Source organism: Neomonachus schauinslandi, chromosome 12 (genome assembly GCF_002201575.2).
Source record: "Neomonachus schauinslandi chromosome 12, ASM220157v2, whole genome shotgun sequence".
Classification (NCBI taxonomy): Eukaryota; Metazoa; Chordata; class Mammalia; order Carnivora; family Phocidae; genus Neomonachus; species Neomonachus schauinslandi.
Genome location: NC_058414.1, coordinates 68,727,688 through 68,752,616, shown reverse-complemented (window position 1 = coordinate 68,752,616; position 24,929 = coordinate 68,727,688). Strand labels below are relative to the sequence as shown.

General features: G+C 41.8%; 1 protein-coding gene across 1 annotated transcript in view; it reads left to right on the top strand.

Moving 5' to 3' along the window:
• DOCK4 (dedicator of cytokinesis 4) overlaps nt 1–13,199 on the top strand; it is a 426,479-nt gene extending 413,280 nt beyond the window's left edge. Inside the window, exons 50-53 of the mRNA XM_044920179.1 lie at nt 2,211–2,283; nt 4,042–4,155; nt 7,339–7,400; nt 10,566–13,199. Coding sequence (XP_044776114.1) covers nt 2,211–2,283; nt 4,042–4,155; nt 7,339–7,400; nt 10,566–11,003 — 687 coding nt within the window. The 3' untranslated portion in view covers nt 11,004–13,199. The remainder of the gene's footprint in view (nt 1–2,210; nt 2,284–4,041; nt 4,156–7,338; nt 7,401–10,565) is intronic.
• Nucleotides 13,200–24,929: the final 11,730 nt, after the last annotated feature.

The following is a 24,929-nucleotide window of genomic DNA, read 5'->3' as shown; positions in this document are numbered from 1 at the left end:
GTACCTGCCAGAGGCAACCAGATGGGCTGTGTTAGACAAGTCGATCTGAGTGAAGAGTGAACCTCTGCTCCATGCCTGTTGTTCGAAGTTTCTGTTGGAGCCATATTTCTGATACTGATACATGGGTTGTTGCCTGAGCAGTAAAGTGGAGTGGAAAATGGGAAATGATTTTTCCCTCCTTGACCTCTCTAGTTCATTGCTGCTATTTAAACAGTACAAGGGTAATTAGGTGAATGAGTTGGAGTGTCTGTGTGTGTTTGCATGTGTGTGTAGCAGGAATTTCAAGCAACTTTCTCCATTAGCAAGAGACCCTTGAGGAGAAACATGATCTGTCCAGCAGCCTTTCTTTTGGCCTGTACCTAGTTTGAGAGAGCTTCAGTTGATTCCTTTCTGAGGTACCCAGGAGCGCAAGGACAATTTCTGTTCACCTTTGCCATTCTTTAATGCACTGGGGGAGGAGCAGTTGAGTGCCCAGGCTTTCACGGTCCCTCCACCCCCGGGTGTAAAGGACCATGGTCCTCAGCTCCTGCCTGGACTTGATTTTGAAGTGATCCTGATGTAGGAAAGATGTTAGGGTTCGAAGCCGATGGCCAAGAAAGAATTCTTGAGACGTCTTTGGTGCAAAAAAGTGATTTTATTAAAGCACAGGGATAGGACCAGTGGATAGAAACAGCAGCACCGGGGTTATGAGGAGTGGCCCGTATATACTTTCAAGTAGGGAGGGGGTTAGGGATAGCGTAAGTCTCTAAGGAATTTGGAAGCAAGGTTCCCAGGACCTTGAGGGGCTAGCTGTTGTTGGAAAAGTGTCATATATTACTGTCTAATAAAACCTGACTCATGAGACCCTTCAGATGTGTATCAATGGGCCATATACTTGGGGGATGATTGCCAGCATGTATCTGGGGGGTGAGGGGGTTTAGAGATAAAGGAAGTTTCCAAAAGAATTTTTATATGTTAAAGTAGGCTTACGGGATCGTGGGGGGGAATGTGGTCAGGCTAGGATTGCCTTTTGATCCTTAGCGAAGTATCAACATCAAGGCAGTTGAGTCCCTAGAGTAATATCCCTCTGCCTGTTTCAAGGACTTGGTCAATGGGCTGTAGGTAGTAAGGAAATTGAATAATTTTTCTTCTGCCTTTGTTTCCGACATCCATTCTCTTAGTCCAGGTGAGGGCAGGGCCAAGGGCTTGGCTCTCTGGGCACTTCAGGGGCTGTGAAGGGTGGTTTCCAACGTGAAGATTCTTGGGTAGCCCTGCGTTTTACCGATGATTTGGGAATAATTTAGGAGCAGAGAACAATACTTACTTATGTTCCAGCTAATTTTTCTGTTTTTCTACACCACCCTGGCAGAAGTCTGTAGCTGCATCTGGAAATGGATGAGAGCGAGTGGGATGTGGCTTGATTGGTTTATCTTTGCTGATTGTGTAATCTTCCCGAAAGCCCCAGGATACCTCCTCTGCACAACACTGATGTCTCGCAGAAATTCTCTCTGAGTGCGTTTGGCTGAACCAGCTCACCAGTTTTCCTTCCCTTTGTCACTTGATGTTGCAAGGGAATTTCACACTTGGTCCCATCTGCTCCAGGAGCTCATGTTGCCCGCATGGGGGACTCTGAAAGCCTTCCTTGATTAGCCTCCGACTTTTCCGCTTTTGGTAAAACGTGAAGCAGTGTGTAGTTGCCAAAACCTCAATAATACACATTGATATGGTGCATCTACTTTTAAGGACTTGCACTTTTTCTCTTAATGTATTAGGTAGAACCATGTAAAACTGGCATTCTCATGCGTTAAAAATCGTAGAATATTGTCCATTTCATATGTTTTTAACCTACGATTGAAAACATGTCCATTCACTAGAGATTTTTTGAGCTAATATTTCTTAATTCTTTTCTGCGTTTCATATTGCCAGTCTAAGCATTCTTATTTATAAAGAGCACCATAGCTTAACTGCTGCTTACTGTTTTTCCCTCCATTTTATTATGAAAACTTATTTACCATTTACATTTAAAATCTAATACAAACTTCTTAAACTTAAGACTCTTCTCCCCTTTTTTCCTTAAATATAATTGAATTCTTGGTTCCCAGGCTCATCATGTACCATATAAAAATTATTTTGAACCAAAAGTTTCAGTTATGAGACAATCATCTCATTTTCTAGAAGGTCTCACATGATAGCATATTGCACCATAAAAATGGACTCTTGTACCTTTGCAGAGGCTGCTGTTTAATCATATTGGAGAAGGGGCCTTGCCACGCAGTGACCCAAATCTTTCTGCACCTGAGAAAGGTGGGTATGAAGCCAGCCCCCTCATCGGTCCCGGCAGGCATCAGGGTTTGTTTTGTCCTCATTTTCTCCAGTCTATCGTGTGTCTATGTGGAAGGCAGATCTCCGGATCTTTAATAATCGGGACTAATTTGCCCTTTAGGGGATTCATGAGAGACAGTCCTTCGTGATGCATTCTTTCAAAACTGTTTTCTTGTAGGATTGAACAGCAGAATCTGAGCAAATTAGGAACTCCTCGGTTACATGGCTTTTACATACCAAGGCAATGCCTGTGCTCCCTGAAACAAAGCTGCTGAAGAGGCTACTTATTCAGCACAGTGAAAAATAGCACCTTCCCAAATGGATTCCCTGGTCCCACTCTTTGTTTCCCTTACAAAGCTCATTCTGCCAGTTCATCTCTTGTTTGTGGTGACTCAGATACTATTTAAGAATTGCAATCCAGTGCATAATGGAGTGTGCCCTGCCTCAAGGTCACACAAAAAATGAGAAACGCACGCAAGGCAGTTAATAGCCAATTAGCATCGGTCTGTGCAACACGGCAGGCGATGAAGAGCAGATTCAATGTGACTCTCTCCACCGTGCGGGTGGGGGCCTGCAGCAGGTCACCTATATGCCTCGCTCAGGGTCAAGCCTCAAAAATCCAAGCGGTTCCATAAGCCAATGAATCGAGCCACTAATGAAATGTTCCCATAAAGTGCACTTTAATTGCCCTCATTAAGAACTAAACTGTATTGTCATTGGACTACATGGATAGATTAACATTAAAACTTTCCTTGGGAGATTGAAATTAGTGAGACGGTAGCCAAAATGATTTTAAAGCCCAAATCTTGCTTGAATGTTACATGTCGAATCTTAATCTTTGCCTGGAGAACTTAGTGTTTTTCTCAGCCCTTCTACTAAAGAAAACCACAAAGCCAATTTAAAACGAACTGAGAAAAATTATTTTAAGCGTGGTGATTCCATCCCCTGAAAGTAATGTGGTAATTTCGAGTAAAATGTTGAAATCCTAGCCGTGTCCATCAGATGGCAGTGTCTGTACAGGGAGCAAGCCACTAGAAATTCTAAGACTTGCTTTTGGAAACCTGATTTCCTAGCAGCTATTTATAATCGTCCGTCTCTTGCCCTTGCTCCTAACAGGGTTGTTCCATATTTCTGCATCTTACTGAAGCATGGAACAGACAAATTACAAAAAAAGGAATGATACTGTCAGTATTCCAAATTACTTTTTTTTTTAGGACATACTTCAGTATAATCCATTGATTTCAGGAACAAGGGTCCTTTTCCCAAAGAGTTGGTCAACAGGATGGTGTGGCATGGTCATCGTGCGAGGTAGTTGAAATATTAGCCTGTCACTGCCTTCCCCCTTTTGGGGTGCCACTTGTCCAGAAGTTTCCACTAAAAACCAAGTTTGAAAATATTTTAGTGACTACATCCTCCATCTGTTATCCAGCATCTAAAACACATTTGTAATTCTCAACAGGATTCTACGGTTCTAGGGTAGAGATCTGTAGTTCTGTTTGACTGCTTGAGGGGAAATAAATAGACATGCTAGCACCCAATTAAATGTCAACTATAACTGTGAGGTAGAAAATTAAATAAAGGTTTAGTATATAGGAGGTCTCTTGGGGGGTTTTTTTGTTTTGTTTTGTTTTAAATCCAGTTGATTTTTTCATTCTGGATAATTTTGACTGTCTTCTAAGATCTCAAGCGTTCGAAGGGCAAAGTGAACCATGTGTTTTTAGCTGTGTTATTCCCTTCCAGCTGTGAATCCCACCCCTAGCAGCTGGAGCCTGGACAGTGGGAAAGAAGCCAAGAACATGTCGGATAGTGGGAAAATTATCTCTCCCCCTGTCCCTCCAAGACCCACACAAACTGGTGGGTATTTGAAGCATTTGAACAATCACTTTTATAAAATAACTTTTATGACTACTCCAGCTTGTCGTGAATTCCTCAGAGAAAGGTAGGCATTTGGGGTCTGAGGTAAAAACCTTAGTAGCTTAATTCATTTACAGTGTTTTCCCTCTTTCCTGAACTTTCTAGCTACTGTAAGTCAGGCAGTACTCCGTTCCTTATAAACTCCATAGACAGATTCTGTAGACTGTTCTCCTGCTAGGCACCATACCTTTGGGGAGGTACCCTAACTTTTGCCAAGCCATTAATATTTTCTCTGTCCTTTGCTTGAACCACCTCATTCTTCAACCTCTGCTAACTCAGCCACTTCACTCTTACTCAGGACTGATGTCAGGGTTTCACATGGCCCCGACATAGGAATTGACTGACTATAACTTTTGATAGGCTTGTGGGGACGTCCATTGCTATTCCTTGCATAGAGAGGTCTGCATTCAAGAGTGAGTGAAGTTTCTCAGGGCGCCTGGGTGGCTCAGTCAGTTAAGAGTTCGACTATTGATTGCAGCTCAGGTCATGATCTCAGGGTTGTGGGATCGAGCCCCACATCACGTTGCATATGGCTCTGCGCTCAGTGGGGAGTCTGCTTGAGATTGTTTCCCTATCCCTATGCCCCTCCCCCACCACACGCCCTCTGATTTGCACACGGGCACTCTCTAAATAAATAAATAAATCATTAAAAAAAAAAAAAGGGAGATTTCCCAAGGGGTTGATTCAGGGGACTGCATCCCCTCAGGTGGTGGTTTAAGAAGCAAATTCTTTTTTTTTTTTTTTAAGATTTTATTTATTTATTTGACAGAGAGATAGGGAGAGCAAGAACCCAAACAGGGGGAGTGGGAGAGGGAGAAGCAGGCTTCCCACTGAGCAGGGGGCCCAATGTGGGGCTCGATCCTAGGACCCTGGGATCATGACCTGAGCCCAAGGCAGGTGCCTAATGACTGAGCCACCCAGGAGCCCATAAGAAGCAAATTCTCAGGCCTAATCTTAGACCTACTGAATCAGAAGATCACCATTTCCCGGATAAGGCCCTAGAGTTGATATTTTACCAAACCTTTCTAGATTTTGAGAACCACTAAAAATTCTTAAGAAACTTTATGAGTTTATAGCAATAACAGACCCCCTTTCCAACTGAATAAGCCATTTGCTTGGTGACCTTGGTAACTTTGATATGGTATAGTCTTTAAGACCTACCCTGCTGACTCTGCCTATCTTGGTGATGGGGAGAGTCTTTTCAACATTTGCACACATCTAGAGTGGTTTTGGAGCTTTACCAGTACAACTGGCCTAAAAGCAAGAGAAAACATGACATCATTTCTTCACGGATTTTTCTGGGTTGCTCATTCAGGTTTCATTTGTTGTATTTTAGCATCTCATCTTTGTTTTCTATTTTTACTGACTTTCTCTTTTAAAAAACAAAAAAAAACAAACTGTGTGCTACCCAGTTTGTTCTATACTGGTCAAAGCTAAAAGTCACCAATAGGTTTTGAAAAGCATGTGAGATTTTTCAACAGAACAAGAAATAACCAGGCTTCCTCGATAACCCACATCAGAATACTACTGTGGCCCGAGATGGTTAAGATTCATCAGCCAAGTAGTTTGTATCTATTCAGGCTGTGCAGATATTCAAGGAGTCTCCAGCTTAACTGGTTGTATCAGTCATGTCAGAAACTTGAATGGCATTTTCAGAGGAACAGTAATATCGATGGTAGTTAAGATCCTAGGCCCAGTCAAACTTGGAGGCAAGGATACTGATGGCACTCTTTTAGGTCTATGGGGGAGAATGCCTTTCTAGAGAAACATCTCTGTGGACAGGCTGTGGCTGCAAGGGCTGCTGTGGAGTCCACGGTGGTGGGGTCACGGAATGCCTTTGTCAGGAGGACGAGGAACCTAAGCGGCAGTAAACTTAGGCTTCCACCACACACAGCAGTGGCAGGAATACGGTTCCCAGTCAGCGTCTGTCTCTCCACTCACATAGGACTTTCTTCTGTCATCCACCCTCGCAACTGACAGGCTAGAAGGAACCCTGGTGTTTGAAAGTGGCAGAGGCTGCACACCCCCACGTGGCCGCAGAGGGCCACTCCCCCTGGTGCGCTAGCTAGCACCCAGAGCACGCAGGTGACCTCTCCTCTCCCACTTTCACCTGGCAGGGCTGCCCTCCCTTCTGCACTGATTGCTCTCCTGGTCTGTCCTCACATCATCATCCGTGGTCACTGTCGGGAGATCCGTAACTGTCTGTCTGTATTTCCTTCAGCCTCTCTCTGGTTTTCTTAAGAGTTGCAAACCTCACTTTGGCAGCTGGGAGAAGGGCAGCTGATCACAGAGCAACAAACCCTGAACTCAATGAAACCTCTGTAGGTGGAATTGGGAAATCTGGCTTATCCTCACCATGTTGACTGTGTCACAGCAGCTTTCCGTGTGCATGGTTGTGTTTCAGGGGGCTGGACCCCTGACCCCCGAGCACACAGAGCAGTGCCATCACATGCCGCCTCCCAGCTGTAGGGCTTGAAAACCCAGGGGGAGAAACAGAGAGACAGCACTTCTTTGTCATAACGATGAAATCCATAGAGCACTACCACCACCACCAACCCCCCCTCATCCCCCAGGGACAAAAGGAAGACCTGAGTACAAGCATGAGGGAGGGAAATGGAAAACTTCTCACTTCTTGTTTGGATGTGGCCAAGGGTTTTCTATTTCAGGAGTGCTGGGAAGTGAAAGGGGAGGCTGGTGTCAATTTATGCTCATGGACCCCTTCTAACCAGCCTAGATGGTGTGGGTCTCCTTGTTGCTCAGACCAAAGTCAGCAGCTATTTTCCAAAGCCTTCTCCCTGGCACCTCACACCTAAAAGCACCTTTTGAAACAGATCAGGCAGTGGAAAAGCATCTGGACTTCTGGGAAATGGGATATTGGACCAGTTCGAGCTCCTGTCACTTCTGTATAGCATCATGTATGCGCTGGTGACTTTTCACTAATTCTCCCATGTCTTGATGAGGAGTCTGTTTTGGACAGGCATCATTTAGTTTCTCCTCTACCCCCCTTGCCTAGGAGGTCTTTAGGCACTGGACCATCTGTATGGGGTTGTACACAGAGGGCATGTGCAGATAGTGAACCTTCTGGTTTTTCTCAATTCAAAGCATTCCTCTCTCTGTTCACAGCTTCACCAGCAAGACATACAACGTCCGTGTCCCCCTCACCTGCTGGGAGATCTCCGTTGAAGGTACTGACTCATATTTAGACTCAGGCGAGAGACTGTCCCCACATTCCTTCTTTCCTTACGATTCATCCCTGGTACATCACTGAGCTGCTTTCATAGGTACATACCAGGCAAAGAACATCTAAAGAAGGGGTGAAGGAAGATTAGTAAGAAAACACTAGGCTTTCCTTTCAGGGAGCGTCCTCCATCGGAGCCATTTGTGTTCAGATTATTAGCTTCATTCCCCAAATAGTGGCAGTGAAAATGTCCGGACTAGAATCTGCATATACACTGAATTAGGAAAGAAATATGGTCCCACTGTATTTCCTAGGATGTTTTCAGTCTGGTCTTTTGGTTTCAGGGACATCAAAAAAAGAAAAAGAAAAAAACAAATTGAAAAACTCCATCAACAAGCCTAGTAAATGGTCTCCTGTGCCTTTTTGCTTCTGTCAGCCCCAACCATTTGATAAAGTCAAACCCAACTTTTTCCTCCTTTAATGTTTTATACCAACATTTTCATTTACATTAGAGATATATACTTGATCATGAAAAATACGACAGTAAAATGAATTAAAATTTTTCTAGGAAACAAATTGAAAAGCTTTAAAGGTGAGACGTTTAAATTGATAGGTAGACATAAACTATTTAACATCTCTAAACATACAAAATCCCTCATGAAGGTAAAGAATAATATTTAGTCTCTATCCAAATTGAATCAGACTGGCTGCAAGGATTGTCAGTACCTATAGGCATTGGTGTTCAGAGCTGCTGTACCAGAGGCAAATATGGGGTTCAAGTGAGTGTTAAAAGAATGATTTTGTATCTGAGTGAGGATTTACATGCTCCGTGTCCTTTTTGTTGAGGAGGTATTTCTAGCTAATGTGAAAAAGACAAATTAGCTTCTAAAAACACATAGGGGCAGGTCATGATCCGATGCATCTGTGTTGCTAAGGATAGTTGCTGATAGAAACTGAGAATCTGGAAAACAAAAGCCCCAAAATGGAGAAAATTGCAAAGAAGTATGATTTCATATGCATTGCCAACGTTTCTGATGCAGAAATTTGCTGGAGAGTGCAAATTATTTGCTAGTTTTTCTGTCATTCTGCAATGCAGCTGTTAATCATAACGTACACGTGACTGCATTCGTTCTAGAAGCCATAGACTGTCACGTTGATGTGATGGGAAAGGAAGCAACATGATGTTTCCACATCTTACATTTAGCCTTACTCGCAAGGAGCTCCCACATATTGCTATGCAATTACCATCTGCATTTTCCAGCTTGATTTTGCAGAGTAGTAAGTCTTAGAGATTGATTCTGTAAAAAGAACTGAAGGGATAAAAATATTCAAGTAGCTACCAAACAGTCCCATTTAGCAAGGTGGTATATACTTTCTCTCTCTGCAGAGCTGGTGATGTTCTAACTGGCCAGGTGTAGCCCTATAGGCATATCTATACAAATGGGGCCTGGAGAGAAAATGAATGGAATATTTCTGTTATGACTCCTGCATTACATTAGAGGGCACACTGCTACCAAGTTACGAGCTTTGCTAGGCCTAGGATGCAGTTTATTGCCTTAACTTTGTTTTTTCAGCAGTTAAATGATGGAGTTAATCCTGTGGAGAAGACTGAGCTTACCTGCCTTATTTTAAGCTTGCGGTCTAACTGTTCACAGTGAACAGTAGTGAATTTGGCTCTCTTAATTGGCGACGCTGAATTTTAGGCTCCTGCTAAATGAATTTATTTGTGTTTCCCAGCATTATTTTGTTTAAAAAGAGAGACCAAGGTAGAGTTAGTCTAGGATAACCTTTCACAAAATGTGTGCCATAGAACGTAGTTTTATAGGTCATCATGATAAATGAAAAAATGGTCTGTACTCAGGTAAGTTTAGAAAACCCTGGGCTGCAACGTCCTTTCATTTTCTTGATCATTAAGACTGTAACATGCTACTCTGCTTTGAATGCACTCAAGGAGTACATAGGATGCGACATTTCCCAGTAGAACCCTCCTCACATGGAGCATCACTTAGGGCTCCTTTTCCATAGGATGCCAGTCAGGGAAGTAGCAAACTCAGATGCCAACTGAATAGACAGCTAACGTGCATGAGCCAAGGAAGCTGGAGAATTCATGCCCCATCTCCAGGGGAAAGGCCCTGCTCAGTTTCAAAAGATTGTCTCCATTAAGAGAAAGGAAGCCCTTGTTGATAGAACTTCTTGTTTTTTTATCAAATGCCAAAAATCTGGGGTTTTATGAGAAATCTTCCTATTTTAAAAACTTAGTAACCAAGTCAGGTTTTTAAAAAACATGCCAGATGAAACCGGTCCCATTTCAGTCTAGAGCCTGAGAGCTGCCCATGTGCCGCTTCTTCGGCTCACCGGAATGGGAGAGAACTTTAGTGCAAGCCTAGGGTGCCTCACTCCTCCTCCTGAGGTCTTTGGTAGGAGACACCCCCCCACACACACCCCTGTTAGACTGCCCTGGCTCCTGTCCTCCAGTTCTGAGCCCATCCCTGCTGAACTAGAAGGGGGAAATGGCACTCCCAAGGCTGTCTGTTGTTGTTTCTGCCGGTTCCCTCTCAAATGATGGGACTAATTATATACCTCTGAATCTTCTTCCTGATTACTGCTAGCCTCGTTTTGTGCTGAAAATAAGGAGTAAAATGGGCAGCGAGGTAAACGGAGTGAAAGGCAGGTGAATGCCTGAGGTCCGTCTTGCTGCGGAGAAAGACACGGCCTCCAGTCTGACGCTGGGTGTTTGCATTAGTCCAGCCAGCACCACAGTTTGGGTGGCTTCCACAACAGAAATGGATTTTCGCACAGTTCTGGAGGCTACAGGATCCAAAAACAAGGTGTCGGGAGACTGGGTTTCTCCCGCGGCCCCTCTCCTTGCCTTGCAGATGGCCGCCTTCTCCCTCTGCCTTAACAGGGTCTTTGCCCACCTTTGGTGCCTCTGTACCCAAATTTCTTCCTATAAGGTCAGATCAGATGAGGGCCCACCCGAAAGGCCTCCCTTTAAGGTACCCCCCTCTTTCAAGGCCCTGGCTCCAGATACAGTCCCATTCCAAGCAGCAGGGATGAGGGCTTGAGTTCATGGATCTGGGAGGTTCACGTGCAGCCCGGGACAGTGTTGATGACTCCGCCGTGTCTCCTTCCCCTCCGGCTTTTCTCCCCCCGCCCCCTTCCCTTCCAGCAGGGCTCCGTGCAGTCTTTCACCCCCTCTCCGGTGGAGTACCACTCCCCAGGCCTGATCTCCAACTCGCCCGTCCTGTCAGGCAGCTACAGCAGTGGGATTTCTTCTCTCAGCCGGTGTAGCACCTCGGAAACCTCAGGCTTCGAAAATCAGGTGAACGAACAGTTGGCGCCAGCGCCGGGGCCGGGGCCGAGCTACAGCGGGCCGGACGAGCCCGGGCGCAAGGAGAGCAAAACGCCGCCGCCCTACAGCGTGTACGAGCGGACTCTGCGGCGGCCCGTCCCGCTACCTCACAGCCTCTCCATCCCGGTCACGGCCGAGCCGCCCGCGCTGCCCCCCAAGCCGCTGGCGGCGCGGCCCGGCCACCTGGAGAACGGGACCCGGAGGACTGAGCCCGGCCCGCGGCCCAGGCCCCTGCCCCGCAAGGTCTCGCAGTTATGAGTCCTTTTGCAGGTCCCCGGCGACGACGAGTGCCGGCCGTTTACAAGAGGATAGGCAGGCAGTATGACGAGGAGACGTTTAGTGTAGGCACTTTAATAACTTACTCAGATTTGTCTTTCAATGAATGGAATTAAAACTTGCTTATTAATATGTTGCACAATATTAAGTTACTGATCTCAAGCGCCAGACGTTACATGAAGTATGGCTGACTTTCCTTACAATGTCTCTTCGTTTGAAAGTGGTAAATAGTGTTAAAGACTTCTTTTGTATCTTTTTACGTTCACCTTTTTTATATAGTTTCATCTTAAAACCAATAGGATATTGTCGAACAATATGGCACGTGATGTTGTTGTATACTTTTTACTGAATACTTGATACTCCGAGAAAGCTTACTAAGTCAACGCACAGCCTAACACAATGGTCCTTACTTTAGAAGACTTCTGTAAATAAGGGGAGATTTCTGGCTCTTTCCGTGAACAGACTGATCAGTGCACATCAGCAGAATTACAAGTTAAAGCAGGCTAACTTAGACAATATACTTAAGGGGTTGCAAGGATTAGGACTGCAAGTTATTTTGTTCTTGAAACAAAATAATTCTTTAAGGTTGCTTTTGACATTTGACCACTGTCTACTTTCTTAAAACTCTACTTTGTGAATCAGTTGGTAAATCCTTTAGTACCCTGACGTCATGGTATCTACTGTATTTCTTTTCAAGGTGCAATTTATTTTCAGAGTTCCAGTCGGCTAGACTAAGCAAAAGACCCCGGGAGAAATGTTTACTTGAATCTTGTGCTTCCGTACTTAATAGTTTCCTCTGCAGCATTTGTCATTGAAGAAGAGCAGATGTTCACGTGTTAAATAGGCACAAATTAATGTGTCCCATTAACAAGAATTCAGGAATCAATACAGGACAGTATTAAATCAATAGCGTAAATGAAGAAAAAAAAACCTTAGAGAAAATATATTAGCATGATTAAATGGCAAAAGGACTTTCAAAAGGTAAGGGCATTAACTTTCAATCCTGCACCAAATAGAAAATTCTTCACAACTCTCCAAGCTCCTACCGAGCTTGGCTTCTTAGCTGATCCTGTTTTTTGAAGGGTAAGATGGCCGTAGACCCCTCTGGCTTGAGTATTGCTACGCAGCATCTCAGATCTAGAGAGGGATGCTAATGCTTCAGTTGCGGAAGAGGGGAAAAAAAGCACCTTGTATGTAGTAATGTATTTTGTATCTTTGTTTTTTTCTTTTACTGTTTATAACACTCAATTGACAATAAATATGAACTGTATTTTAAATCATACTGTTAAATATTTTCCCTCTTTTGTTGGGAAGCTCATTTTAGTTTAACCTTAAGTGTTTGTTTTTGTTGATAGCTTACCTGGAAGGCAGTGACCACTTTTTATATTCTCTTAATGAAACCATTCAGCAGGTATACGCTGTTGAGGCTGGTTACAGAGGTTTTCTATAATAAATGTTCAAGTATTTTTGTACATAACTGGTTAATTTTAATAAGAGATACCATTATGTGTAAAAAAAAAAGTAAGAATAAAAGCAAACAGTTGTGGATGCAGTATGATTGTTATAATTATGCCAAATACTTTATGTATGGAAAAAGAATATTTGTACATATGTGCTTTTAACAATAATTCTGCCATATTGACTTTACAATTTTGAATGTCAGAAAAATTAATATATGTTAAAATATTTATGTTTAGTGGACGTATTCATTATTGAGAAAAGGAACATATGAATTTTAGCTTTGTATCTTACAAGTTTTGCAGCCGGAAATTTCTGGAACTAGCTTCTGCTTTTGATGATAACACTTAGTGTTTGTAATCACATTCTTAAAAATATACACACACGCACATAGGAAGCTCCATATTCCTGTTGCTTTAAAGAAGTAAAGCCTTCCATTTAAATAAGTTGACATGCATAAGGTAACAAAGCTTCTTTGATTTCCTTTTCCTTTGTAATTTAATAGATTGTTGACTAGTGCTTGGGCACTGTATAAATCAGTGTTATTTGCTCTTGACGCCATTTTTTTTAAAAAGTTTTTTGGCAATGAAGAGTTCAATTTATCATGTGTGTGTATTTCTGAAGCAGCTATATAGAACATTTCAAAAGATTCTGTTTTAGCTCAGATGTTCATGTTGGTTGCTGCTGAATGGTAAATATTTAATAAAATTACCTGATTAATCTTAATATAACTGTCTTTATTCCTGTTATCAGTGTGTCTTTACCTGGAACAGAAGCTGCATAAATCTCTTGGTCATATCTTAGTGAAATTGTTAGACTCCTTTGTTGATAGATCCTGTTTTGGTGTTGTCTTGCCTTGGTTGATGGCACTTCTCCCAACAAAGCTTATCTATGCCTTAGAGAAAAAAAGTTGAAAAGGTAATGCTATTGGTTACTACCAGTAGAGAAGTAAGATTTACTTGGGCAGTGGATTGTTAATTAACCTAACCAGAGCTGTTTTAAAAAGTCAAGCCATTGGGGCGCCTGGGTGGCTCAGTCAGTTGAGCGTCCAACTCTTGGTTTCGGCTCAGGTCATGGTCTTGGCGTCCTGAGATCCAGCCCTCCCCACCCCCCCCACCCCCACCCCCACCCCCGTTGGGCCATGTTGGTGTGCGTGTGCGCACGCTCTCTCAAAAAAATACGAAAACCATCCAGGTTTGTTTACATTGGAAAACTTGACACAAGACAGATAACTGCCAGGCATACAAAGGAAACTGCCTTTGTCAGCTCTGACAAACTCTACCCGCACGCAGGCCAGCTTTTCTCCCTGATTTTCATAAAAAGATGGGAAACAAACACTGGAAAACCCATCGACTACAAGATTTCCGTTAACAGAAGCTGGCGTTTAATTTTGTGAGATGTGTCTATGCTGTGTTAGATTTACAACATTTTATGTAACTCAATGCTAAGCAAGCCATTGTCTGAAGCCTCCATCCCATTAACTACCAAAACCCATTTAAAGGCCATAGTCAATGTCCTCCTGATTGTTTCTCAACATTAACTAAGTGATTTTAGAGCATTTGGATCATTTTCATTACAACAGAGCCCGTAAGTATTTCGATTCTACAAGCGTAATTACAATATGAATAGCTCTGCTTCCTACCTAAGTAGTCTTCTCTCTAAATTGTTATTGATTGTTCTACAAAACACAACGAAGAGAATAACAAGTTGCACAGCTTTGCCTTTATTTGATCTTTACATATTAAAATGTGGCCATACCAAAATGAATTCTTACTGATTGAAATAAGCCTTGCCCTCATTACATAAGAATATCATAAAAAAGACTTGAAAAATTGACCAAATTCCAATCCCCTAACATAACTATTATTTTTACACATCCCTTTCAGTTTGTTTCTACATATATTTATTGCACAGTTTTTCTACATTGCTGAGTGTGGTTCCCTAAGTATAATACAGGGCTGACTCATTGCCACTAGTGAGAGCGCCACACCTCTATAGAGCTTTGGTCATGTCTCAGGGAGGGAAGGGCAAGATCCGATTTTATGGAAATTTTGGAGTTTTGTTTAAGGTGGGACTTACTTTCAATGAACAGGCATTAAGACTGGGTAAACGTCATGATATAATTGTTCGGATTTGATGGAAATAGCAAGGCGAGAATGTTGGGTTGAGGGTCTTAGGCTATAACTGTCAGTTGATGCTTTCTGATAATTTGATAAGATCTGTTGAGAAGTTCCTATTATGAACAATAAAGTTATTTGCCTCTCCAAGAGATGCATTGTAGAGTAAACACACTTATGATCATTGGAATATGGAGTCCTATTCATGCAAACAACAGCTGTATGGGGTAGTTTCAGTTCTCAATGTGTATGTTTTATATAGTTATAATCACAGTAAACCTGGACAAATTATCATTATTTTATCTTTATTTGTAGTATGTATTTGCATATAACATATATGTAAAGGCAAAGTATATATTCCCTAATTCATTGAGCCATTCCCCTGTTAATTGACATTATATTGTTTCCAAGGTCTTGCTCCTACAAATAACACCACTTTGACTCTTCTTACATACAACTTTGCCCATGTTCGGATTATTGCCTTACAATGTATTCCTACACTGAAATTGCAAAGGCAGAGGAATGATGATTTTTATCATTCTTTTGTATATTGGCAAATCTATTCCCAAAAGTGTTGTGCCAATCTTAATGCCACCAGCAATATCTTTCCAAAACTGGCTATTGATGCAGTATTTTGTGCTATGTGGGAAGAAAATATTGCTGCCTTACCCAAAATTTGAGAAAATGTTAATAAGTCTTTTACAGAATCTTGTGCTAAGGAAATTGATATCCTTACAAAGGAAATGAAAAAGAGAGATGAGAAGACAGAAAAGTAACAAGCTAATGCTGATACTCACACGGCACCTACTGAAAATTCTTCATCCCAGAGAAGAGATTGCTAGGAAAATCCTCTGTATCAAACGTTAGAAAACCCTTAGCATTCTCTACACAAGTACAACCTCACTTATCCAGAGTTTACCCCCGTCATTCACAATCAGTGAAGGAATCCAAAACCTAGAAGTGAGGACAATGACCTGAAGAACTGTAGTCAACACCATAGTCTCCTGAGTGAACTGTTCCCAAGAAGATGAGGCTAATAAAAAGTCTGGTGTGTTTGAACTTTAGTGAAGAATAAGTCCTTAGTGTTGAGAGATGCACGACACGGGTCTCTAGAAAGCTATGCAAGTGGGAAAAAAAAAAAAACCATGACGTTAATTCCAGAGAACAAAAAAATTTTGTAAAAGTAAATGTAATTATATAGTACACTGTGTGGGTCAACTACCTATAATATTTACATAGTCATGGAAACGTAAAACAAACATATATTGATCTAATTCCAAATTATAATATAATTAGACTGGAAGGACAAGGGTGAGGAAGGAATTTGTATTCACAGAGAATAAAATAAATTCTCATCTTCTATAACAGAATGTCAGTAGTGAAGGGGAGGAAGAAATTTTCCTTAGTCCAAGGTTCTGTTCTGTTCTAGCTGGGCTAAGAATTAAGTCTACATGAAGCGTAAAACATCATTTTCTCTATGATCCAAAAGTTTACTCCCAAAAATAGTGTAAGAGAGCAAAGACCACCGTTGCACAAGTGGTGAGAATATATGGAATCTCCAGTCTCCCACAAATGGGAGACGCCTCCAGGCACAGACTAGCTAATCTGTGACACTAGGCAGGCAGTACTGGAATGGGACTTGCAGCACTAATAAGCAACAAAGGTTGAGACAACAAAGGTCCCTTGTGGGCTGGGACCTCTTATAACAGATTCCTGAGTGCTGGCAGGGCTGGACAAAGAGAGTGCTGCATAATAATATATGTCTCAGATCCCCATTCTAGTTGACTGGCCACCAAGGTGCATCCCGGTAAGGGCACCCTCCCCAATGGTGAAGACCACAGGGAATACTCTCACTAATCACAAAGTCAAGCTCTTTGACACAGAACAAGACAAAAAGGAAAAACCTCATCCTATTTCTCTTATGTACACATTAACAACTTTAGCTCAGCCTTGGATCTTTTGGAGCCATGCTAATACCTAGGAGGGATGTGCCACAGGGTTAGAGATTGTGTGTTTTATAGTGTATTTCATCGCACAGGACTTTTTTTTTTTGAGGTTTCCGGGTGACCTAGTGTCAATCTAATCCATTCCGTGACCAACTTATCCTAACACGGGAGCCTTTGGGTCAGGTGGTGAATGCTCTAACAGCTTTTAAGTGCTCGACTCATGCCCACCAACTCTGTAGCTTTAGCTTCCAACACATTCCATAGCAATAGCCTTTACCTCATATGCACATTAGCCCACAACAAAGTTTGTCTAAATAGACACTGGTCTGATGAGAATCATTGAATCCACTTGTCTGTGAAGCCAGTCTGAACAGTTGGCTTATAGGGTCCATGCCTGCATTCTGCCCTATGGTGGGTTTGGTTTTGTTTTTGTTTTTGTTTTAATGACAAATGGCATAAAAGACAAGCAAAGAAAAACAAAGACCATCTCTGGGAGGAAATGGATCAGTAACCCAAGGGTACTCTACCAAATTTTTACCAAGAGTCCCTAAGCCCTAGGAACTAGTTCCAATACTTTATCTGCTAAGTTTAGAGAGAATAAAAATCTCACCCTTCTCACTCCATCTGACCCCACAGACAGAGATTTCAGGAGGCTGACATAAGAAGTCTTACCTTCTGGTTTTATGTCATAGGTCCCAAGATCTCAAAGCTGCTGAATCTTCAGAGCCAATGTCCAGTAGAAGTTTATTCTGCTGTGTCAAGTGAAGGGGAGGAAGAAATTTTTCCTGCTCCAGAGTTCTTCTAGCTGGGCTAAGAATTAAATTTACATGAGATAGATTAACAGGAGAAAATAAACCAGTTTTATTACATGAGCATGGAAGCCCAATTATGCAATTGAGACCTAAAGAATGTCCAATGCAGGCAGCCTTTATACGTTTTAGACAGAGACCATAAATCCATAAGGAATTGACAGGACAAAGAAAACTTAACTTTGGAACCTTCAATTAGTAAGGAATTCTAAATGGAATTTGGGCTGCAGTAGTAAATTAGTAAAAAGGAACAAGGGTGGTTTATACAGCCTTCTTGGCTCTAAATTTCCTATCTTTGGTGATAAGGATGTCTCTTTAACTCCTGGTACAGGAAAGGTACCTTTCATATGGGAGATTTATTTGCGGCTTTCAGGGGAACAGAGGAGGGTCTGAATGTCCTTCTCACTGTCTCTTAAATAAATTTTATTTAAGGAACTCAATATGCCAAAGTAGCACATTTTGGGCAGCCTGCCCTTGATCCCTGTAATAGAATATGCTTAAATTTTAAAGACAGTCAAAAAAATAGGAGGGATGGGTTGGCTGGGTGATAGACGTTGGGGAGGGTGTGTGCTATGGTGAGCGCTGTGAATTGTGTAAGACTGTTGAATCACAGACCTGTACCCCTGAAACAAAGAATACATTATATGTTAAAAAAAAAAAAAAAGAAGAAGATAGCAGGAAGGGAAAAATGAAGGGGGGGAAATTAGAGGGGGAGACGAACCATGAGAGACTATGGACTCTGAGAAACAAACTGAGGGTTCTAGAGGGGAGGGGGGTGGGGGGATGGGTTAGCCTGGTGATGGGTATTAAAGAGGGCACGTATTGAATGGAGCACTGGGTATTATGCACAAACAATGAATCATGGAACACTACATCAAAAACTAATGATGTAATGTATGGTGATTAACATAACATAATTTAAAAAATTATATATATATAAAAAAATTTTGAAGAAAGGCAAAAAAAATAAAATAAAGACAGTCAAAAGATAGCAATTTAAGATACTTTCTTATTTAGAGATGTCAGGGCAAACATTAAGAAATAACTTTTAAAATTGAAACAATTGTCTCTGGGGAGTGACTATGGCTGGAAACAGAAATACCATCTCCTTTCACAGTGGCTTTGTAGAATTATATACATATATGACTGTGATACATTTTTAAGAGACTGAAAAAAACGTATTCTAAAACATTCAGATACCACCACACTGGTTTCATGTTCCCTGGCTGATTTTTTCCCCTCCTTTCTAGGACATTGCTGATGAGGATCTAGAACTCTTTGAGAAGCCCATATGGAGTTTGCAACCAGGTAGACGTTTACTTAAAGGGCAGGTAGCAGGCGGCAGGTAGCAGGAAGTGAAGGGGAAGAGTTTCTGGACCCATCTGAAACTCTTCCTGGAGCAGAAATGATTGGCAGGAACACAAACGCATTTTAAGCACGTTCATTAAGTCATTTGCAATAAGTTTCGAGCCCCAGCTCCTCTTTGTTCTTCCGGGGCAGCACCAAGCAGCCAACGGCAACAATTTTTAGACAGGATCCTGAAAGCTCTCTGCAACTCTTACCACTTTAAGGTTCCTGTTGTGTCTGTTATGTGGGTTTGTTCATTCTGTTAAAAGCACACATAGGTCTGGGTGTAACTTACTTGAGAACAACAGTCAACAGTCCCAGGTTATTTCCCTCCAAGAGGGGAAAGAAACCAGTAAATACACAGTGTTAAGTGGGCTTCAGGTGGATAGCAAAGAAGTTTGGGTGGGGGGATCTCCTGTTACACCCATTGTCCTTCCCCTCATGGTAGTTCAAAGTCTTGCCTGACCACCCACAACCTACCTGAATCCTTATTCCCAGCCCAGGGGAAGAGAAGTTCTCATCAGGATCAAGCTCCCCACCCAAGAGCTGATCCCGACTTATCCTCCTCCTCCAAACCCTTCCTTACCCATGAGGAAGTGAGAGGGAATCTGGTGGTGACCTTTGACCCCATTTATCACAGTGATCTGATGCCTGGGCCTGAAAGCAAAAACAAACAGAACTAAACACTAACCCCAGACAGCCGGAGAACTTTCCTTTTCCGTCTTTCTCACCTTTTTATTCCTTTTGGTAAGGCAACTTTCTAAGCCCAAGAATATACAAAAAGTTGACTGACTTCACAGTAGTAAATTTCAAAACTTAGGTAAGTAAGTCAAAGAAAAATATAGTCAAGACAGAAGAACAGACAAAAAAACATTTGCAGGGGCACCTGGGTGGCTCAGTTGTTAAGCGTCTGCCTTCGGCTCAGGTCATGATCCCAGGGTCTTGGGATCGAGCCCCGCATCGGGCTCCCTGCTCAGCAGGGAGCCTGCTTCTCCCTCTCCCTCTGCCTGCCTTTCTGCCTACTTGTGCTCTCTCTCTGTCAAATAAATAAATAAAATCTTTTTAAAAGGGGCGCCTGGGTGGCTCAGTCGTTAAGCGTCTGCCTTCGGCTCAGGTCATGATCCCAGGGTCCTGGGATCGAGCCTCGCATCGGGCTCCCCGCTCAGCATGAAGCCTGCTTCTCCCTCTCCCACTCCCCCTGCTTGTGTTCCCTCTCTCGCTGTGTCTCTCTCTCTGTCAAATAAAAAAAGATAAAATCTTAAAAAAAAAATCTGCACTAAGTCTGACAATGTTATTATAAAGAATTCATAATACTGATTTTAAAAAAAATAATAAAGACACTGTTAAGAAGCGCAAGTATCGGAAAGGAAAGGAGAAAATACATTAACAGGCAAATAAATAGGTAATTTATAAAAGTGAGGGGTAAACGAGCATGGGAAATTATCAAAACAACTAATCGAAGAAAAATAAAACAATAAAGTAACATTTGCTCCTTATGGAATTAGCTACGTGTATAAAATGATAGCACTCAATTCTGGGAAGGATATGGTCAAAGTTGTGTCCATTGATACAGCTGGGGGCACTAAATTAGGATAAACTTTTCAAATACAATTTGTTAATATGGATCCAGAGTCTAAAAAATGGTCATGTCCTTTGAGCCATAACTTCATTACTGGAAATCTATGCTAAAAAAATATTTCAAAATGGGACATGCAAATATGGAGAAACAGCAGGCAAAAATATCAAGTCATAGAAATACTAGTACAGAGACGGTTACATAAAATAGAACACATCCAATCAATGCAATGGTATGCACTACTTTTTAAAATATTTTTGAAGACTGGTGACAAAGAAAAAACCCTAAGAATGCACGAAATGGAAAAAAAAAAAAGATTTAAAAATATAGGCACACTCTGATTACAGGAACTCACTTTTTTAATTTTTTAAAATTGAAATATAGTTACAAATAAATTGGAATATAGTTGACAATGTTACATTAGTTTCAGGTATGCAACCCAGTGATTCACTCTCTCTCTCTGTTATGCTGTGTTCACAAGAATAGCCACCATCTGGTACAATACAACCTATTACAATATGGTGGACTGTATCCCCTATGCTGTACCTTTTATTCCCATAACTTATTCATTCCATAACTGGATGCCTATGTCTCCCTCTTCTCTTCACTCCTTTGTGCCCATCCGCCCCATGCCCCTCCCCTCTGGCAACCATCAGTTTGTTCTATGTATTTATGGGTCTGTTTCTTTTTTTGCTTTGTTTTTTAGTTTCCACATATAAGTGAAATCAGATGGTATTTATCTCTGTCTGACTTATTTCACTTAGCAATACACCCTCTGGGTCCATCCATATTGTCGTAAATGGTAAGATCTCTCTTTTTTTATGGCTGAATAATACTACATTGTGTATAGATAACACATCAGCTTTAACCATTCATCTTTGGATTGGCACCTAGGCTGCTTCCATATCTTGGCTATTATAAATAATGCTGCAATGAACATAGGGGTGCATGTATCTTTTCAAATTATTGTTTTTGCTTTCTTTGGGTAAATACCCAGTAGTGGAGTTACCAGATTGTACGGCATTCCTATTTTTAAGTTTCTTGAGGAACCTCCATACTGTTTTCCACAGTGGCTGCACCAATTCACATTCCCACCAACGGAACATTTTTTTAAGTGCATACTTTTTAGCAATATATCAAACTGATAAAAGTTGTTTTAAGTAGTGAAGTTATGGATGACAATTTGTCTTTATTTTTAGTTTTTCAATTTATAACATTATTATTCATAATTTAAAAAAAAGAGAGAGAGATAAGAAAGCCAAGGAACAGCCAACTCAGAGTATTTTCTAAAAGTGGGAAAATCCTGGGCAAGAAGGCATGGACCTGGTAAACTTTGCTAATCTTCTCAGAACTGAATGGGGTGGACTGATCCTCCCACCCCAAGGAGTAGAGGCTTCCTCCCCTTAGTAGCTCTGGGGTCCCTGGGAATGGACTATAACTAGGACCAGTGGGGATGGGATATGATGGAGTGGGGAGAAATAGAGCTAAGAGGTAAGAAAAGGGGGTTGGTTCACAATGGAATGACACAGCTCCATGGGGTCAAAGAAAAAGGATAACAGGAGGAAGAATCAGAGAAAGAAAAGGATGAGTGTAAGCAGAGGAGGCCAAGTGCTTGGGGAGAGGAGCCAGAGACCCAGAACAACAGACTAGAAACAGAAGGACAATGCTTCGAGGTGTGTGCTTGGAGAAAGTGGAAAATGTGCAGGCATAGACGGAGGGGTTTTCCTGAATGCCAACATTGCTCTGTTAGAAAGTTTTCTTGCACATTTTTTGTGAAAAGAGAAACAAGAACAAGAAGATATAGTTATCTACGTTGGCTTAGATTTCCCACTGTCCGAACTTGGGGAGAAATTTACTCTCTTTGAGGGTGTTGCCATGTTCTGTGTTTTTGTACAGTTAGGGATAGTGAATGCCAAAGTCATCCCAAGTATCTTTTTTTTTTTAATTTTTAAAAAATATTTTATTTATTTATTAGAGAGAGAGAGAACATGAGCAGGGAGAGAGAGAAGCAGACTCCCCACAGAGTAGGGAGCCTGAAGTGGGACTCGATCCCAGGAACCTGGGATCGTGACCTGAGCTAAAGGCAGACGCTTAACAGCTGAGCCACCCAAGCATCCCCATCTCTAGGATCTTTACTTGCACAAGTAAAACAACCTTATACCTCTCTCCCGCCTCCCCTTCCCCCCCACCCTTGTCCTGTTTTATGAAACCCCCAAGTCTGAGAAGCAGAAGAAAAGAAGTAGAGGCAGCAGCCCCACCTCTGGCTGGTGCATGGTGTGGGTGGGGGACTGGGGCCCAGGGCCATCCAGTACTCGAGGAAATGAGATGGGACAATTACAGAAACTAGAGTGATACTCTTCGATGCAAGAGTCAAACCATTTTAGAGGAATGAGTGGAGCAGTTACCACCTTGGCCTCCAGTATTTAGTAGGATGCAATTACTTAATCATTTTTTGTAATTTAGTACATTTCAACCTGTTTTACTCCTCCTTCTCTACCTCCACCATGCTTAGCTGTGATTTCACAAACTTTTTAAGGCTAAAGTCCTGGAGTTCATTTTGAACCTTGAGCCTTGAGTGTTTGATTGCTGTAGAATTCAAATCGACAGAACCTGAACAAGCTGAGGAGTGGGTAATGGCTCCCAGAGACTCATTTTCTTTTCTTCCGTATTCCTGTTACTGGCTTTTAAAGAATATTCCTACATTCTTTAACCAGGTAGAAGGCTGCATGTTATTCGGACAATTTGTTCAAGTTAGATACATAAAATATTAGAAACACAGTGAGGAAAGGAATGCGCGGGTGAAGGGTGGGGGCTGGGTGGCAACAGCAAAAGTGCATTTAGTTGAGGCGCTGAAATGGTCTTTGGCCTCTTACCGGTTAGCTACGTCCACTGGCTGCCTCAGCCAAGACTATCCCCTGTCCGTCACCCGTGAGTGACACAGGACATGGAGCCATCACCTTCAACTGTCTGTAAGCAGTGTGCGGAGGTGGCTAATTCTCTTATCTGGCCCTTTATCAGGGGCTGATAACATTAGCAGAACAAGCCCCTGTCCCTCCCTTTCGTAGTTTATCAAGACTAGATTTATTTGGGTCATTAAAAAACATTTATTTAGGGCCTACTTGGAACACAAATTTATACGTAAAGAAACATAATTGTCCCTATGTTCCAGGAATTTGTTCTTAATTGAGAAAAAATGAAGATATGTATATTAGCTGGTGAATAACATCACAAGAAATGCCATTATGGACATGAATAAGTGATTCATCACGAAATTAGTGGCATAGCCCATAAATGCTGACTTCCTATGGTATATATCCCATTCAACACATAGGTTCAAACACTGTGCTTATCATGCTGTTAGGTTGATTTTCCTGAAAACACTGGAACTAAGTTTGTCTGGGACTGATGATCCTGGAGCCCTGTTTTGGGTTTCCTTATTTTTGGAAAATAGCAATCAGGTAAATGGCATGAAATCTATGACATGCTTGACTATGATATGAGGGGATAATACTCCAAATGTGGTCCTGGGGACATAGAAACTAACAGGACAATGTTTCTACCTTGAAAGAGGCTCCAGACTAATATGGGAAGGAAGAGAAATAGACAAGCATTTAAACACAGGTGATTCTGCTATTGGGCAAAGTATGTGTCAACACTCCTCTTGACCCAGAAGTTGTACTTCTAAAAACTTATTCCAGGGGTACCTGGGTGGCTTAGTCAGTTAAGCGTCTGACTTGGTTTCTGCTCAGGTCATCATCTCATGGGTTGTGGGATCAAGCCCTGTGTTGAGCTCCTTGCTCAGTGGGGAGTCTGCTTGAAAGGTTCTCTCCCTCTGCCACTTCCCCAGCTCTCTCTCTCAAATAAATAAATCTTTAAAAAATAAAAATAAAGGGGCACGTGGGTGGCTCAGTTGGTTAAGTGTCTATCTTTGGCTCAGGTCAAGATCTCAGGGTCCAGGGATCAAGCCCTTTGTTGGGCTCCCTGCTCAGCAGGGAGTCTGCTTCTCCCTCTGCCCCTTCCCCAACTCATGCACTCTCAAATAATAAAATCTTAAGAAAAATAAAAACTTATTCCAAAAACTATCCCTAATAGAAATATGTACATTTATGCATAATCATTTTAACATTGTTTCTAATAATGCAAAGTTTAAAATATTCTGAATGGCCACGAGCAGGGAATGGAATAAAATATCCATACATTGTAACCCTCAATGGCTTTTAAAAAGTTTGATGTATGTGCCTATTTATTGACATGGAAAGATATTTACAACACTGCTAAAACATTTTATGATATAAAATAGCATGTACAGTATAAACTCATTATCAAATAATTATATACTCATATATATATACTTAGAAATATATTCTAGAATATATGCCAGAAGGTTAGTATTGATTAAATCTGGGGGATTATAGGTTTGGTTTGGGGGGGGGGTTTGCTTATGTGTTATTTTCAATTTTTCTTATGATTAATTTATTTCTGTAAATAAAGAGATAAGTAGCCAAATAAATAATAAGGCATGATAAGGAGTATAAAAGAATCATGAGGAGCATACTATGGTGGTGCTAAGGCATTTAACCTCGGATGAGGGGTAATGGGGTGAAGTGGGTAGAGAAGGTCCACAGAAGTGGTAGCCCTTGATCAAAGACTTGAGG